Source organism: Colossoma macropomum, unplaced genomic scaffold (genome assembly GCF_904425465.1).
Source record: "Colossoma macropomum unplaced genomic scaffold, Colossoma_macropomum, whole genome shotgun sequence".
NCBI classification, from domain to species: Eukaryota; Metazoa; Chordata; class Actinopteri; order Characiformes; family Serrasalmidae; genus Colossoma; species Colossoma macropomum.
The window spans coordinates 30,758,601-30,775,239 of NW_023494789.1; the positions used below are offsets into that span (position 1 = coordinate 30,758,601).

Consider the following 16,639-nt stretch of genomic DNA (forward strand, 5'->3'; position numbering starts at 1 on the left):
TATATTGCAAAAGCCAGAGAGCACTCTTCATTTACTTAATTTCCTGTGTTATGATCAGAGAGTTTTTTCTTTTTTTCTCCTTCCCTTTTCTTCTTTTGCTCTTTAACTTCCTGCCGGTCATCAACACAAGGGAGGTGGAGCTAAATAATTGTGACGGTCCTGGTCGAGCCTGGGTATAAATGGCTGGTAGCTGTGGGGTTTCAGACTGTGCCCTTCCATTTCTGTCCGATCCTGCTGCCAAGACTGACCACCTGTGTTTGTGATTTGTGACTAAAGATTTATATAGTGCTGGTAGTGTATGTGTGAGACAGTTGGCTACTTCGTTACTGTTTTCTCTTAAGCACAGCTTCGCTATACTTGCAAGCTGAGGTAGCTGTGTAGGGGTAAGGCCTGTTTTTTTTTGAGGTGGGTTTCTTTTACTCCTGTTTATTGGACAGACAGGGAGGGAGGGTAGTAACTGCTGCTCTTTTTTTTGGCTAGACTTAGTTATTATTTATAATTAGTATGGGGGTTTTGTTTGTTATTTTAGGCATACTTATCCCTGATGACAAGGCTGTCATGAAGTAAAAAAAAAAACAATTTTGGCTTGTAATTTAGCAGGTGTTTTTGGTCTGGGTGCAGGAATGGAGAAAGGGTGCATTTTTTATTTATGTTTTTGGATCGCTTTTCAGGCCATTATGTCCACTGCCATTACATACAAGTTATTCATTTTTCAGATATAAGGTAATCCACTTGCATAAGTAGGGGAAAGTCAAAGGAAAATGAGTGAAAAGTTTCCAAAACTGGAACAGATATTTTTTTATATTATTATAAGCTTTTATTATAAAATAAGAAAATGGGATTTTTAACAACTCCTGACATGCAACACTTGGTAGACCACCAAACCTGTCACCATCAGATATATAGAATGTAAAACTTTCATCTTTGATATATATATATATATATATATACACACACACACACACACACACACACACAAAATAGTAACAGGAGAAGGCTTTTAATTAAGTTGGAGCAAACTAACATCACTCAGTTACCAGTGACTACTTATATAACTTCTAGCTTGTGAGCAATTTAAGGGCTGCACAGTTAGCAACAACTTTTATTATTCACATTTTTTCATAATACAGTTTATATTGATCCTGCAGTCCTGTAATGAAAAATGATGTGATAGATATTGTCTTAGTGGAGATTTTAGTAACAGCAGAAGTAAGTAAACAGTTCGAGCTTTTTAAATGACTAAACTTTGTAACAGATCGTCACTGTATCTCCAAAACGGTAACTTTACAGGAGAAAGCAAAAAATGTTCTTTACTTTTAATGTAGGTTTTAATGTAGTCTCTTTTTCTATTGGTCCATTCATCATAAATTTTTGACAATTTACAGGACAGCTGTTGTGCTCAAATGATCCAGAAAACTAAAAGTCTGAAAAAATCGAGATACATGTTTTCCTTTGGACAGTGATGATATAATGTTTGTGTAAATTTGTTTCTTGTAGATAAATCCAAAAAAAAAAAAAATCATTTTGGGCATTCTGCAACTCTCAGACAACAAGAGCTCTTATTGTGTAAGGAACACTACCAATTAAGCAATGATCATTTTTTATGGTCTTGTCATATTTTGGGAAGCATTAGGTAACCAAAAGATCTGCCTGTCCAAGCTGTTTTAGACATGTTTGTGCTGTAGGGGGAATCTTTGAACATAAAAAAGTGTGTGCGTTCAGCTTGTTGCTGCAGATAATTCTTAGCCTAGACTCTATAAACTGATCAATTTTAAATAAGACTGATCATCCATGAGAGACCCTCAGTAGTCTAATGTTTCTTCTAGATTGGAAAACTGTCTCATTCAGCTGTAAACAGTTGGCTTCTGAGTTGTACATCTGTCTACACTGCAAAAAATTAACTTGACAAGTGAAATCATCTTAAATCTAGTCGATAAATCTAATATTTCTAATTTTGAGATTGTTGTAAGAATATTCTAAGATTATCTAACTACTTCTAGATGTTTTTTATTTAAGTGTTTTATTTATTATTTCAAAGTAATATGTTTATTAAATGAAATTATTTCACTGCTTGTTTTAAAAAATATGCTGTATTTGCCAATATGAGATAGTTTCGTGGACAGTCTGTAGAAGTTAAGTAATGAGTAGTGAAATTACTTTTTCCAAGAAGTAATAAATAATTTAATTACAGTTTGAGAGAAGTAATTAGTAATTTGCAATGAATCACTTTTTTGAGTTACCACAACACTGTACCTATCTATCCTAACATTAACAATAGCATCACGTATGGCCTGCTAAAATGCATTGAAATGACTGAACATAATTGCAATGACAAATAACAGCTATTTTATAATGTATATATTTTGGAATACTTCGGAGTAATTTGTATTTTTGTGGGACCTTTGGCTCATGGAGGCCATGGGTGGCTGCCTACCATTGGCTAGCACAAAGACCGCCACTGAGTGGGCACACAGCTAGACACAACAACTCTGGAAAAGACAGTGGCTGCTTCCAGAAACCTTGAAAGTTATTGCTTTTTCCTACTGATCCTCCTCCTCTTATCTGTGACCTGGAAACCGATTTTATGACACCATGTTACTATATGTTTTTATACATATCACGGAGAAGATATGTTTAAATTCAGCGTCACATCTTGCATGAGGTAAATGAAGTCAAACAATATTAAAATTTGTCAATATATTCATCAGTTTAGCTGTTTTTTTTTCCCCAATACATACACTGGATTGAAGAAACATAGTTGTAAAAGTCATCTTTAAACAAGTTGTAATTTGGGAGGAAGGCTTATACCAGGGGTGCACAACACTGGTCCTGGAGGGCTGGTGTTCAGCTGAGTTTGGTAGTTCCTCTACACAAACGCATCAACTAAACCTGTCAATTAATAGATTAGTTGTTTGATTAGGAATTTGAGTAGGAAAATTACAAAAATGTGCTGGACTGGCCCTCCAGGACTGGTGTTGTGGACCCCTGGCTTATACAGACATCACTGCAGGCACACCCAGAGAGGATTGAGAAACACGAGCAATCCACCTATATTAAAATTCAGTGTATAAAATTCAGTATATTTTGGATTTTCTGCGGAATTTACATGCCCAAATCTTAAGGCAAATTATTCAGTACCTGCATGAAGGTCATTGTGAGATACCAAAAGACGTTTTCTTTTCAATTGTCTTTCTATTGTTATTTTATGTTTTAAATTGTCCTACTATGTTATTTTCCATGTGTTTTGTTTTCTCTTAGTTTCTTTTTGTTTTACTTTATTTTTTACCTGTGTTTTGTATGACTTGTTTCGTTGATTATTATTGCACTATTTTGTAATGTATAGTATGTCTAATGGACACCAGGAAGAATAGTGGCTATGGTGATAGCAGCTAATGGGCATCCTAAAAAGCAAACAAATAGACAAATTAATTAACATGAAGTGTTGGTGTTTTTTGTAAAAGATCCCCTCAAATTATGGTCATGAACATAATGCCAGATGCTCACAATTTACTGCTGAAAGCCAAAACCTTAGACGGTCTTTGTATTTTTTTTTTTGAAAAATGATCTTTTACAGTGCCTATCACTGAAGAGTCACCATCTAAGATCCAGTTAATAGCTCAGATTTGTGGAAAATGGTCATCTTTCAGTAGAAAAAAGATTGTGAGTTCAGCTTCATTCATTATAAAGTTATTCAAGTCTGAGTAAAGGATGACGGGTGGCTTTTCCAAATGCCCTTTTGGTATCTCCAAGTGTACTTTTCATTTCCAAACTGCTAAAACAGTATCTAACAAGAATTTCTCCAAATACACAATGTATGGGTTGTTTAGTGGGCATGGGCACACACTAGCACACACTGCCATACTATACTGACAATACTGGGTTCCCTTTTTAGCACAACAGGTGCCAGAAATCTCTCCAAAATGCCAAATCAACCCAAAATAACTAAAATAATTATCTGTGTTGTTTATTTTGTATAAATTAGACAGACAAACTGTGGAGTAGGAAAACACACAAATGTGAACAGGCTGGCTCTGTGTAGCAGCTGTGATTGGATACAGGAGTATTAGTAGGAGGCTTTCAAACAGGCGTTGTGATTTGCTTAGTTCAATAGTCAACATTAAATTTAATGACGTTGAAAGGAATAAGCTGTCCCATGTCCCTCATAACTGCTTGTTCTCTCAATTCCTCCTGCCCCTTTCCTCTCCTTGATTCCTCTGCATTTTTCCTGGGTAGGAGAGGAGCAGTAGGAAAGGAGGGGGTGGACAGGAGTAGCTGCAAAAGTTTTTGGACAGTTTTTTACATGTCAACTTTTTCCCATAAGATTTACAATACTACTCCTCCTCCTACTACTACTACTAATAATAATAATAATGATAATAAAAACAGAAATTATATTAATCCAACAAAGTTTGTGTAAAAGAATTAAGCCCACTGGAAACTTTTATTGCAACTGGAAACAGTTGCAATAGTACATATCTCTCCTTTCTCTGTTATAAGATTCGTAAATCATTATACAGGTTTCACACATAGAATACAATCGTGTAAGAGTTTTATGGATGCACACAAATTTTATTGCCCAACATTTACTGACTAAGCCAAATTCCTGATATCAGCTCTGAGAAGTACATCTGAGTCCGTCTTGTCAACTAAAGGGTAAAATATTTATGTTCACTATACATTTTTGTTGACGTTTATTGAACTGTGAATATCTCTAGAAAAATTTAGAAAAATTTAAATAACCTCTTTCATTTTTGGAAGATTGTCAGGTGGTTGTCAGCAACTAGTTGCTGGTAGGCAATTACCTTGAAACTGCAATTTAGATGGCCCATTAATTATTTATTTATTGAAACGTCAAGATTGTTAAGATTTTAGTTCAAAAGTTCATTATACACTGTTAGAAATAAAGCCAATGTGCAGGTACATTTTTGTTCAAGGTACAAACAATGCAAATGTACCCTCACAGGTACAACAGTGGTTTGAGAGTTTAATTGCACACCCTAAATATGTTTTTTCCCAGGTGAAAAGTACATATTTGTACCTTTTCATGACCTAATGTTAAACAGAACCACATAATAAAAATCCACCTTAGAAAACATAATTTCAATGGATTTTGGTACAATTGCGTACCATTGAGGGTCCTACCCCAGTGACAGTTTTGTACCTTTATTTCTGAGAGTGTATGCTCAGTTGGCAGTTTATTTGGTACCCCTACCTTTTACTTATACTCACTCGTCATTTTATCGGAAACACCCGCCATAGAAGTGCACATTACTGACTGGAGTGCATCTGTTGCTGCACAATGTATCAGCTCCCATCTACTCCATTCATCACTGGAAAAAGTCCACTATAAGACTGCCACAGATCAGATATTATGTAGGTGGTGGACCAGAGCAGTGACCCTGATGAAGTAAGGTGTGTGTGGCACTAGTATGAGTGTATCAGACACAGCATACTCTTTTTTAATCTGTTGGTCTCAATCTTCAAAAAACGATTAGCCATATGAGGTGTACCCCTCTTTGGCTGGAATGAAAAAATGCAGCCACACGGGCTTTTTGTGACATATGACTGGTGACCTCTGCTCTAGTCCTTCATCAGTGGTCAGTTTCTGGCCACATGACACTGTTGGCTGTGCCTAAAACACTTGTACCACTGCAACAAACACTCACATGCCAGCGTCACCACTTTGCTGATAATGGTCCACCATCCAAATAATATCTGGTCAGAGCAGGTGACCTGTTTTCTCACTTATTTTCTTTTGACTTTCCTCTTCCTTATGCAAGCGGAATATCTTATATCTAACCTCCTCAGAAATATCTCCTGAAAAATGAAAACTTGTACTTAATGGCCATTTTAACAGGAAATAAATGAAGGATGTTCTGTTAGTTTTGCACAGTACTAAATAATGTACATAATACTATATTTTCTATAATACCATGAAATTTCCACTAAATGTAGGTACCAGGTAGAATTCACTTGGGCACAAAGGGTTAAGTGTAAAGGTGTGAATAACTACTACAACTCTGGCATCATCATGGCTGAGCCCTGTTCCAAAGACTGTCATTGTGAAACCTCTTCTTTCACACATTCCTTGTGTTTATTTGCCAAGCCAGAGCTAGTTTGGTATGTTACTCAACAGGGTGACTAATGCTGTTTTATTAGGATTGTCCACATCAAATAACAAATAAAATACACTCTGGAAGTCTCACAAATTCCTCACAAATGTGAATCACTTGCATATGCACAGATGTGGTTGTGGACTTTAAATGGTGAACCACCACTGGCATTGCAATTTAGTCCAAGACTATGCTTTGCTCATGTCTGGAAAACTGTTCCATACTGTGATTCTGTGGTTGTAAATATAATAAATAATTATAGGTAGAACATAACTATGGCAACTGAAGAGCATAGACTAAATATAGATTCAAATGCTACATTTGCACTTTGCTGTTAACATCACAGCGGTCTAAGGATACTAGTGTTTTGTGAAATCTGTTTGTCAGCTCAGCCTGTTCCCTTTTGGTGTTAGTGGAAAGTTCCTGAAGTACAGCTGCTGGAAAACAAGTCCTCAGACAGTTTCAATAAAGTCAGATGGTTCAGTATAAAGAGTGCCAAGATCAGCAGTTTGGAAGAGTGGTTGCTCCAAGGAAAGACAGTATTAGGCAACAATAAAGCAAAACTGTAATTTGGATTGTCTTAGGCTGTAATAAAGTAAACATTTAAGTGGAGCTGAATTCAACTGCAACAAAGTAAATATGTATGTTGAGTTGTATTGTCTACAATAATAATAATAATAATAATAATAATAATAATAATGATAATAATAACAATAATAATAATAATAACAATCTTTATTTTATCTTTTCATTCATTTGCTTTACAGACAGGTAATAAAGCTTAATTTTACACCATATGAAGCAGACAGATCAAATTGAAAAGATAAATACCAGAAGAGAGGTAGAATTTTAATTAAACACTATAAGATGTGTTTTCAGATGTTTCTTAAAAATGAGCACTGAGCTTGACTTTCTAACAAAAGGTGGAATTGAGTTCCACAGTTTAGAAGCGTAATAACTGAAAGCAGTCTCTCCACATTTTCTGTATTTTGCATATTTGCAGAAGGCCAGTATCTGCAGATCTGAGATCATGTGCTGGAACATAAACAGATAGACACTCTGTGATGTAAGCGGATGCTTTAAAGTCATTTAGAGCCTTAAAAACTAGTAGCAGAATTTTAAAGTCTATCCTAAAAGATACAGGTAGCCAGCGCAGTTCTTTTAAAACAGGAGTGATATAATATCTTTTTTTGTTTTTTGTTAAGATCTGTGCTATGCATATTGTATACGTTATGGAGGATGGATTGTTTTCTAGGAAGCTCAGTAAGAAGAGCATTACAGTAATCAACACTGCTTATAACAAATGCATGAACAAGTTTCTCTGCATCGCTCTGAGATAAAAAAAGGCTGAACTTTAGCGATATTTCTCAAATGATAAAAAGCTACTTTAGTGGCAGTGTTTACATGTGGGATAAAACAGAGCTCAGAGTCTAAGATTACACCCAGGTTTCAGACTTCAGGCTTGGTACACGACACTAAAGAACCAAGACTTTCTTAAAACAGCTTTCTCTACCAAGTATTAAATCTATTTTTTTCTTGATTTAGTTGTAGCAAGTTTTGTGACATCCATTGAGAAATATCTGACTTGGCAGCTGGTAAGCCTGTCTACAGAGTCTTGATTCATATTTCCTAATGAAATCACCTAGAGCTATAACATACAAAGAGAAAAGCAAAGGCCCCAAAACTGAACCTTGTGAGACGCCACAACAAATGTGAACCTTTTTTGTTAAATGGTTTCTCAGTGAAAACAAAAACTGTCTATTCATCAAATATAATTTAAACTATTCAAAAACCGTGCCTAAGAGGCCTACCCAGTATTCAAGATGGTGGATGAGAATATTGTGATCAACAGCATCAAAGCTGCACTGAGACCCAATAAGAATGAAATAGAAGGATTTTGTGCATCTGCGCTAAGAATGAGGTCATTAACAACATGAACTACTGCTGTCTCAGTACTGCAGTTAGAATGAAAACCTGATTGAAACTTCCCATTTAACTTGTTTAATATTAGTTACACTGTTTAAGAACAACTTTTCCTAAGACTTTGTACAAAAAAGATAGGGTTGAAATTGGTCTAAAATTATTGAGCATGGAATGATCGGTGCTACTCCAACGCTTCACCAGGGCAATTTCAAAAGCATCATGAAAAGCATTTGTTGACAGAGAACAGTTTTCAGTAGGTAAAACGTCAATTTGAACACAATCAAAAACCCTATGAAGGAGTGAAGTAGAAACATGGTCAAGATCACATGCGGACAAACTTAATTTATTTATGAGAGTTGTATGCTCCTCATAATTGATAACAGAGAAAGATGTCGTTACTGATGGAGGTGGTTTATCAGGAAAGTTATAGGAACTACGCTCTGTCTCATCAAGGCTATTTTATTTTGAAAATGAGTCGAAAACTTCACAATTTTTTGAATTTAGTTTACCGTTAGACACATGATCAGAAAAGTCAGGGTTAATTAGTCAGTCTGTGGTGGAAAAAAAGGACTATATAACACAGTAAAGTAAACATGTACATTGAACTGCATGAAGCTATAATAAAATATACTAATTTTTTAATAAAATTGTCAGTTTAACTCCATACATTGCCGGGGTCCGCTGGCGGGCCCAAAATATTATTACATACTGTTTTAACTCCAGAATTTAAGTCACGTAGAGCTGTTATGATTCTTTCATAGATAAAGTGCAGGAGAACCAAGTCTAACTGCCCTACACTCTTAAAAATGATTCTTCAAAGGTTCTTTAGTAAAGGCAATTGTTCTGTATAAACCCATGAACACTCAAAGATCCATTTGAATACATAAATGGTCCTTTATGTGGTCAAATGGTTCTGTATGATGAAAACTCATCTGTGTATAATTCTTTAAAGAACCCCTTTAAAAATGGTTCAGTATAGCACCAAACGTTTACACTATTACTACAAGTCAAAGGACCCTTTTCATATAGAACCCTTTTTGCTGAGAGTGTGCTACACGCATCACTATTTGAGGAGATTTTATCAGAGCTGTAAACGCAGGTCTGCTGCCATCTGGTGTTATGTTTGAAAAACTCTCCTTTCTATTCTTCGCAACGCAAGTTGTTTTTACATGCTTTCTCATGTCTTACCAGTTTTTTTTAGAATCTCAAATCTCAAAACGTTTCTTATGCTGACTTTCATTTTATTTCCCACAACATTTCTCACACCATTAAGTTGATCCTATTCTTTTCTCTCCACAAAACATCCATCCACAATGCAGAATGCAAATGAGTATGTAAATCAGGATGTTGTCCAGTATGGAGGCTCTTTTTTCTTTCTGCTGTTTTATCTGAGGTGAAAATAAGAATGACAGAGATAAACCTGCATGTAGTTAACCTATACGTATGTTTCTGTTCCTCATCTTAGCTGTCTTAACTACATACTTAAAAAAGGCAGTTATTCAAGAGTTCTTTAGTAAAGACATTAGTTCTATATAGAACCATGAACACTCAGAGAACCATTTGCTTGACTAAATAGTTCTTTGCATGGTGAAATGGTTCTTCAGATTGAAATAGAATATGTTGGTTCTACATAGAAGCTTTTTGCTAAAGGTTCTATATAGCACCAGAAAGGGTTTGTCTGTTGTTTCAAGCTTGACATTTCAGCAATAGCAGAACCCTTTTTGGTGCTATATACAGCCATATAGAACACACTGTACATCAATCTGAAGAACTACTTCACCATGCAAAGATCCATTTAACCATGCAAATGGTCCTTTGAGTGTGCATTGTTCTATGTAGAACCATTGCCTTCACTAAAAAACACGAAGAACGATCTTTGTTTAAGTGTGCACTAGTAGTACTATTAGTAGTACTGGTATACATTTTATGTTGCTGTTTTTGTTCTTAGCTTTTCAACAAGTGACCTATCAGCGCACTTACTTTTCCAATACACTGACGGCGTGATATCATAGATGTCTGCGCGGTAATGAAATGAAAACAAAAGATGCATTGCTCCCACAATAAAGGCTTATAACAAAAAGAACTTCACTGATTGTCATTGTCTTTTTGAGTGAGCTCATATTTTTGATATCTCCAGTCGCTACTGAACAGGAGAATATGTCCTGCTGTAGAGCTGCTTCATCTAATAATGCAAACCTGGCTCACTAGTTGCTGCTCGTTAATGTTTAGCATCTGCATTTTACTTTTATAAAGTGTCTCTTGATTAATTCAGACTAGTCTTACAGGTGAATTTCATCAGCAACCAAACGTCTGTGCTCTGCATGATGGTACAGTGCAAAAGCATGGCTACAGCTGCATTCATCTGGCTAAGCTCAACCCAAAAACGTCTGGGTGAGTAACATGTGAAAGAATACATCTACAAAAAACATAAAACCCACCCAAGAACCTGCCCAAAGCAGAGGTAAATAAGTAATGTGTAAAGCCAACGTTACTTTCTGAGGAGGCTGAGGTCCTTTGGTGCGAGAGGCCAGCTGCTAAGAATTTCCTGTAAGTCTGTGATGTCAAGTGCCATTTTTTAGACTGTTGTGTGCTGGGGCTGCAGTATTACAATGAAAGACACTAACAGACTGAACAAGATCACTACAAAGGCCAGTTCAGTCCTGGGGGTTAAATTAAACACAGTAGAGATGGTGCTGGAGAGGAGGATGCTGGCAACAGTGTCAGTGACCATGAAGAACCCCTTCCACCCACTCCACAAAACACTACAGGGACAGAGGAGTACAGCGAGCAACAGAATGGTCCAGCCTCGCCTTAGGAAGGAACGCTTTAGCAGGTCATTTCTTCCTGCAGCCATCAGACTGTACAGCTCTGCACTCTAATTCATGGATTCCTCATGCATCAATGTACATTTATTTATCACTTGAACTGCACTTTGTTACTGCTTATTCTGCACTGGCCATGCTTTTTGCACAATACTGTATTTTACAGCAGCGCTGAATTGAGTAGTTTATTTATTACTGGGCAACAATACTGCGCCTGTAAACTACCTCTTCAATGCTGTAACATGAACTTAACTGTAACTGCAATTTCAATACTTGATATATATGAACGTAACACCCATACTGCATTTTTTGCTATAGTTGTATATATATTATTTTGTATATATGTTAATACTGTGTATGTTTAGTATTGTGTAGTATTTCATGCTATACATATTTTTATTATTTTTATCTTACTAATGTGTATTCTATGTTCGCCATGTATTTATGCTGCTTGAACACTTTGTTTTCCCTTTGGAGATTAACAAAGTGTTATCTCTTATCTAAGGTTACATTTCAGGACTTAATCAGGCTGTCCACTGGGATAAGATTAGATAAATATTATATATAATAATAGAAATACTCACTAAGTTCCACGCTGGGTAACTGTGCAGCATCTACCAAACATCGTCACTGAGGTTTCTTCCACAACAGCCGCTTTAAAACCTGGTTGCTTCACTGCTGCCCTGCAGCTGGTGACTGTGATCCTGAGTCTGATGTATGTCGGGTTCTCTGTCTATGCCTATTTATAAAACTAGCACTACTTTAAAATCCAGTTGGCAGATTTCACAATTAATAAGTCATGTTTTCGTTAAGAAGTCACGTCATGCCAATTCTGTCTAAACCGAACTAAATTCTGCCCAGCACATTTGGCTATTCATTAAATAAGGCAAATCACTGACTAAAGTCATTTATTTAATGTAGTGCATAGTGCATTGGTGACAAAGTAAAGAAAAAAAACCTGAATAAAGGAGTGGAGAAACATTTACCCCATTTTACCCATTTATTACAGAGGTGTAGAAAAGGGGTGGTCAGATGTGGCCAGTGCCACCCTAGAATGAAGCATGCCCACCCTTCTGGCCACCCCAGTTAGTGAAAGTGAAGAAGTTAGCCACCATCAACAAAGAATCAATCATGCCTATGGTGAAAATCTGCCACTGGGGTATAACTACAATCAGTTACCAATCTATCCACATGAATGACTAAAATGTGTTGCATCAACACAGTTTTGTCTTTCAGTTTACTTTTGGCAATACTTGTATTGGTGTATTATTTTGATCATGTGGAAAAGATGGACAGATTTAATTATTTACAGCGAAAAACCAATGTTTTACTTTTGAGATGATTTTAATGTAATCCAATATTTTACTTACATTTTTCCTAGCAGCTTGCCAGCCCAATAAAATGTCCGGTGCTTACCTCACCACCACATTCTAAGAGTTCTAACTACGCCCCTAATTCATTTTCATGACAAGGTGCAGGTATTTTAAAAGAATTGTTAAAAATAAAAATGTTCTCACAGTTTTTGCACTATAAAGCTCTACCTATTCTCTGCCTAATCACCATGGCAATGTTTACATTGGTAGCACAGTTCAGCTATGCTCTCATAATCAGGAGAAACAGCCGAGCAGGGACTGCTGGGTTTACAAGATAATGTTGTAAGGTGTGGTTCCAAAGCGTGGTAGGCTTATTGTAGAATTGGTGTAAAACAGAGTACATGACTGATGGCCATATGCAAACATTGCCATGGTGATTCGCCATAAATGATACCACTACATTCCTTTTCAATCTGATACTTAGTAACACCAAAAATAATGTCCCAGTACCAGCACCAATACTTTTAAAAAGTGTTCCTGTTCATGTAAAATGTGGAATGTTTGTCCTTGCTACAAAGAAACCCAAACTGTTTTTTTTTTAAATAAAAAAATCGATGTAGTGTGTAAATAGTCAACATTTAAAAATTTATTGTTCACTCCCCAGTGAATACAGTCCGTATATGGACAACTAACGGCCTTGTGCCATGCACCTGTCCCCCATGCCCCGATGACAGCTGCGAGAGCCAATGGGAAGGCGGGGCCTGAATCCTGAGGGACGTCACTCATGCATGGTAAAGGCCCATATCAGTTTCACTGTTTCTTTGATGTCACAAATGAAGACCAATGCATTTACATATATTTGCGTATTTAGCCTACATCACTTCAGTCCCGCCTTTTCATGCTGAAATTTTGCGGAGTGTTTTTTGACTGAATCACAACCAAGGGTGGATCTAAAGACGGGGCCACAGGGGCACTGGCCCCAGAAGAATTCTGATTGGCCCCTCAAGTGCTTCCCCCTCTAGGAACTCGCCACCTCCAGTCACGTTATTGAAAACTCGGTTACCCCTCAGTGATATTCTTGGATTTGAATGGTGCATATGCTACTCACATGAGCTGTGTTTACTGCAAGAATTTCAGGAGTGCTGCAGGATAATAATAACAGCTAAATTTATTGGAAATCAGTGCTTTAATGGTGCTGCTAAATTAAACCTCCTCTGTGCAATAGAAGTTTCTTGAGCTGACTAAAATTGTCTAAGCTAAATGTTCCAAGACTCTGGACCCTGTACAAGGAATTGGTTTCCGAACTTGTCCCATTTTTCACTGCTTATGAGTTTGCATGTCTGTATTTAGTAGTTGTGAAATTATTAGCCTTATGATTAAATTTTACCATGTCTGCTGCCAATTTCCAATGTACAGTTATACAGTAATAAGTTATGAAATAAAACTATGAAATGGACTGTGGTACACATTCTGTATATGCAGTTAGTCTGAGGTAGATAATAAATTATGGAGCTCTTAGAATTTGAAGGCATTTATTCGGTCGCTGAACAGGAACTGTGGCCCCATTATAGCCCCACCTAAAAAAAATCCACAAAAAACACAGAGCAGCCAATCAGAACAGAGGGTTTAAGGCCTTAAAGATTTTACATGTTTCAAAGATCTAAAGGATAAAAAGAGATTGGAAAATAAAATACAACAACTTCAGTACATAATCTCACAAAAATGTCATAAGTAGACCTCAAAGAAAAGAAAATGAAAAACAGGGCCATTTAAGGTTTTGTCAAAGTCTCCAGGTAGAATCAGAGGACTGACAGGAAACGAGCAGAGGAAAGTGAAATCACAGAGAGGATCTGAGGATGAAACACAACAATATTTTTTAATGGGTTAAACATACAGAGTGTGAATACAGTAACTATGGAATTCAAGTGAAGAGATATGAAGTCCAGGTTCAGTAATGAGGGACAAAAATGCTTGAGGAGACCATAAGCAAACCCGTTAAACAGATCAGTGTATTTATGATCACTTCAGTGTACATTAAGTTAATGTGGTACACAGTAGTTAAAAGTACACTGACTCTCTAATGAGTCTATATTCCTAAAAATTTATGGTTGATTTATGATATGGCTCTTGCTTCTGGTCTAGGATGTAAATGCAAGGTGAGTCAATCAGAAATACAAAACTAATGATAGGTTGCAAAATTAACAGAGAGGTTGTCAATGGTAAGCAGAACAAATGTAAAATAATTCCTCCTGCTAAAGATTTTGGTATTTTTGATGCAGTAAATTGCATTATCCTAAGGACATACATGAGCCTGAGTTGATTTATTTGCATCTTGTTAACTTGAAATAGGGTCTAGCTTAGAAAAAAGCTTTGAAACACAGTTTGATCAATATTTTTGTTTGGTCTAGTAAGACGACTTTCTGTTTTTTTTTTCTTTGCTAATTTATATCTATCCAGTTTATAATGCTTGATGTAGTCCCTGAGCACCATTGCCATCAAGTGCAATAGACTATATGGCTACAGTATCATCAGCAAAATTACAGATGTTACTCCATGTTGAAGATGTGCTTATATACCTAGATGCATATTTAAATATAATTATGAGAGGTTCAAGGTTGAAAGATACAAGTGTGAGTCAAGATTTTTAGGACAAGTCTAACAGTCATAATCATAGTGTGACGTTGTGACAGAAAGTCAGACGCTTGCGGATGTAAAAATGAAGGTGGTTTATTAACAACAAACCAACCGTAAGCAAAAAGGGCAAAGCTCAAACCGATGTCAAAACACAGATCCGTCAGAACAGCGAATGTACCAAGGGAAGAGGCAAAAAGTCAAAAACAGAACAAACGAAGCAAAGGTCAAAACGCCGTGTACTCAAACAGGCGAATACCGCTCAGTAGCTTTCTAGGAAACAATACCTCGCAAAGATTCAGACTAAAGCCCGGGCTTAAATACTGCTACCTATCTGTCATATGATCATATGCACAGGTGAACATAGTTAGTACTCAGGGGATTGAGAGCGCTGATAGGTACGCCCGTGAAAGTCCAAAGTCACATGAGACCCCATTGAATTCTGGGCAATGGAGTTCTCTCCGGAGCTGGATTCCGAGTGTGGATGTTCAGTCATGTGATCTCCCAAAGGATTCTGGGAGATAAAGTCCGTGTCTTCCAGAGAGTTGACCGAATGCGTGACACATAGACCAAAGCAGAGGTCAGAGCACAGGCCATCAAGTTCAGGCATGGTAACCTGTAGTAGCAAAAATAGAACAAAACAGACAAAACAAGCAAAAAACAAGACAACACAAGGAAATCCCATGAACCTGAAACAACAGCTCAGAGGTGTAGCTTCAAAATGCATACAAGACTTTCCAAACAGCAGAAGGACTGAGACAGGACAGGTGGTCACTGTTATCATTGAGAGGAGCAAGGGCAGAAACACGACATTACAAACTGGGCTGACAAGTCACAGGTGAATAATGGTGAGGCAATGGAGTGCTGGGCGGAGCTGTAAAATTCCAACACAGTATCCCAGGCTGGGAATTCTATGACATAATGATGAGGGGGTGGTGCTGTAAATTTCCAAAACAGACCCCTACAATGGGAATTCTGTGACATACATGAAGTAAAGTTGTCTTAGGACATTTTGTGAAGGCAAATGATTTGCCTATGCAGCCACTCTAATCAGCAGTATGTTAACAGTTAAAAATGTTCATTTATACACTTTCAGCACAATCCAGAAAGCCCTAGATGAAAATTACACAGCTTTCATTGCCGAAACATTAATGAGAACAGTTTCAACATAGACCAAGACATACACATTTCAGCCATTACAGCGTTGTAATTGAATCAAATACAATCAAACCACAGGCCTTGACAAATTTGAATGGTTTACACCCCAAGATTAACGATCTCTAGCCTTTCCATAGTGTTAAGATATATCTAATGTACAGTAGCCAGGCCTCAGCTCACACATTCACCTCCTGTTAACGGTATCTTTGATGAGGCTAAGACTACACAAGACTGGACATAGCTGCACATTCTCAAACATGCTAAGATACTAGCCTGACACTAGAGGTCAGAGTGCAGTGCTGTTGATCACCTGGACATCTAAGTCCATTCTGTCAGTGTCAGAATGTGCTAATTACTGAGTCAGTTCCAAACTCTTTGCACATCACTATTGCATATCATTCCTTTTGGACATTCAGGCAGTTAATTTCAGGCAACTTGTAAAACTTTAAGCCCATACTGTAGCCACTGTACTCACTGAGGAGCTCAGTGAAATGTAAATAGAAGGTGTTAGATTCCGGTTCTGCAGGTTTAACAGAGGGGCCTGGGCAGTGCAGATAGTATCAGGTATCCACTAATTGAATAGATGTAAATGAAATTTATCTGAGTGCAAAATTATATGTTTTGCTAATGGAAAAGGATTATCCCCCTTAAACTTTGTAGGCGTCCACATTGCTTAGTA

The 16,639-nt window shown here is 37.0% G+C and overlaps 1 protein-coding gene across 1 annotated transcript in view; it reads right to left on the reverse strand.

Annotated features, from left to right (window-relative positions):
* Window positions 1-11,581, reverse strand: part of slc6a22.1 (solute carrier family 6 member 22, tandem duplicate 1) — a 28,447-nt gene extending 16,866 nt beyond the window's left edge. The window contains exon 1 of the mRNA XM_036570940.1: window positions 11,443-11,581. Coding sequence (XP_036426833.1) covers window positions 11,443-11,483 — 41 coding nt within the window. The 5' untranslated portion in view covers window positions 11,484-11,581. The remainder of the gene's footprint in view (window positions 1-11,442) is intronic.
* Window positions 11,582-16,639: the final 5,058 nt, after the last annotated feature.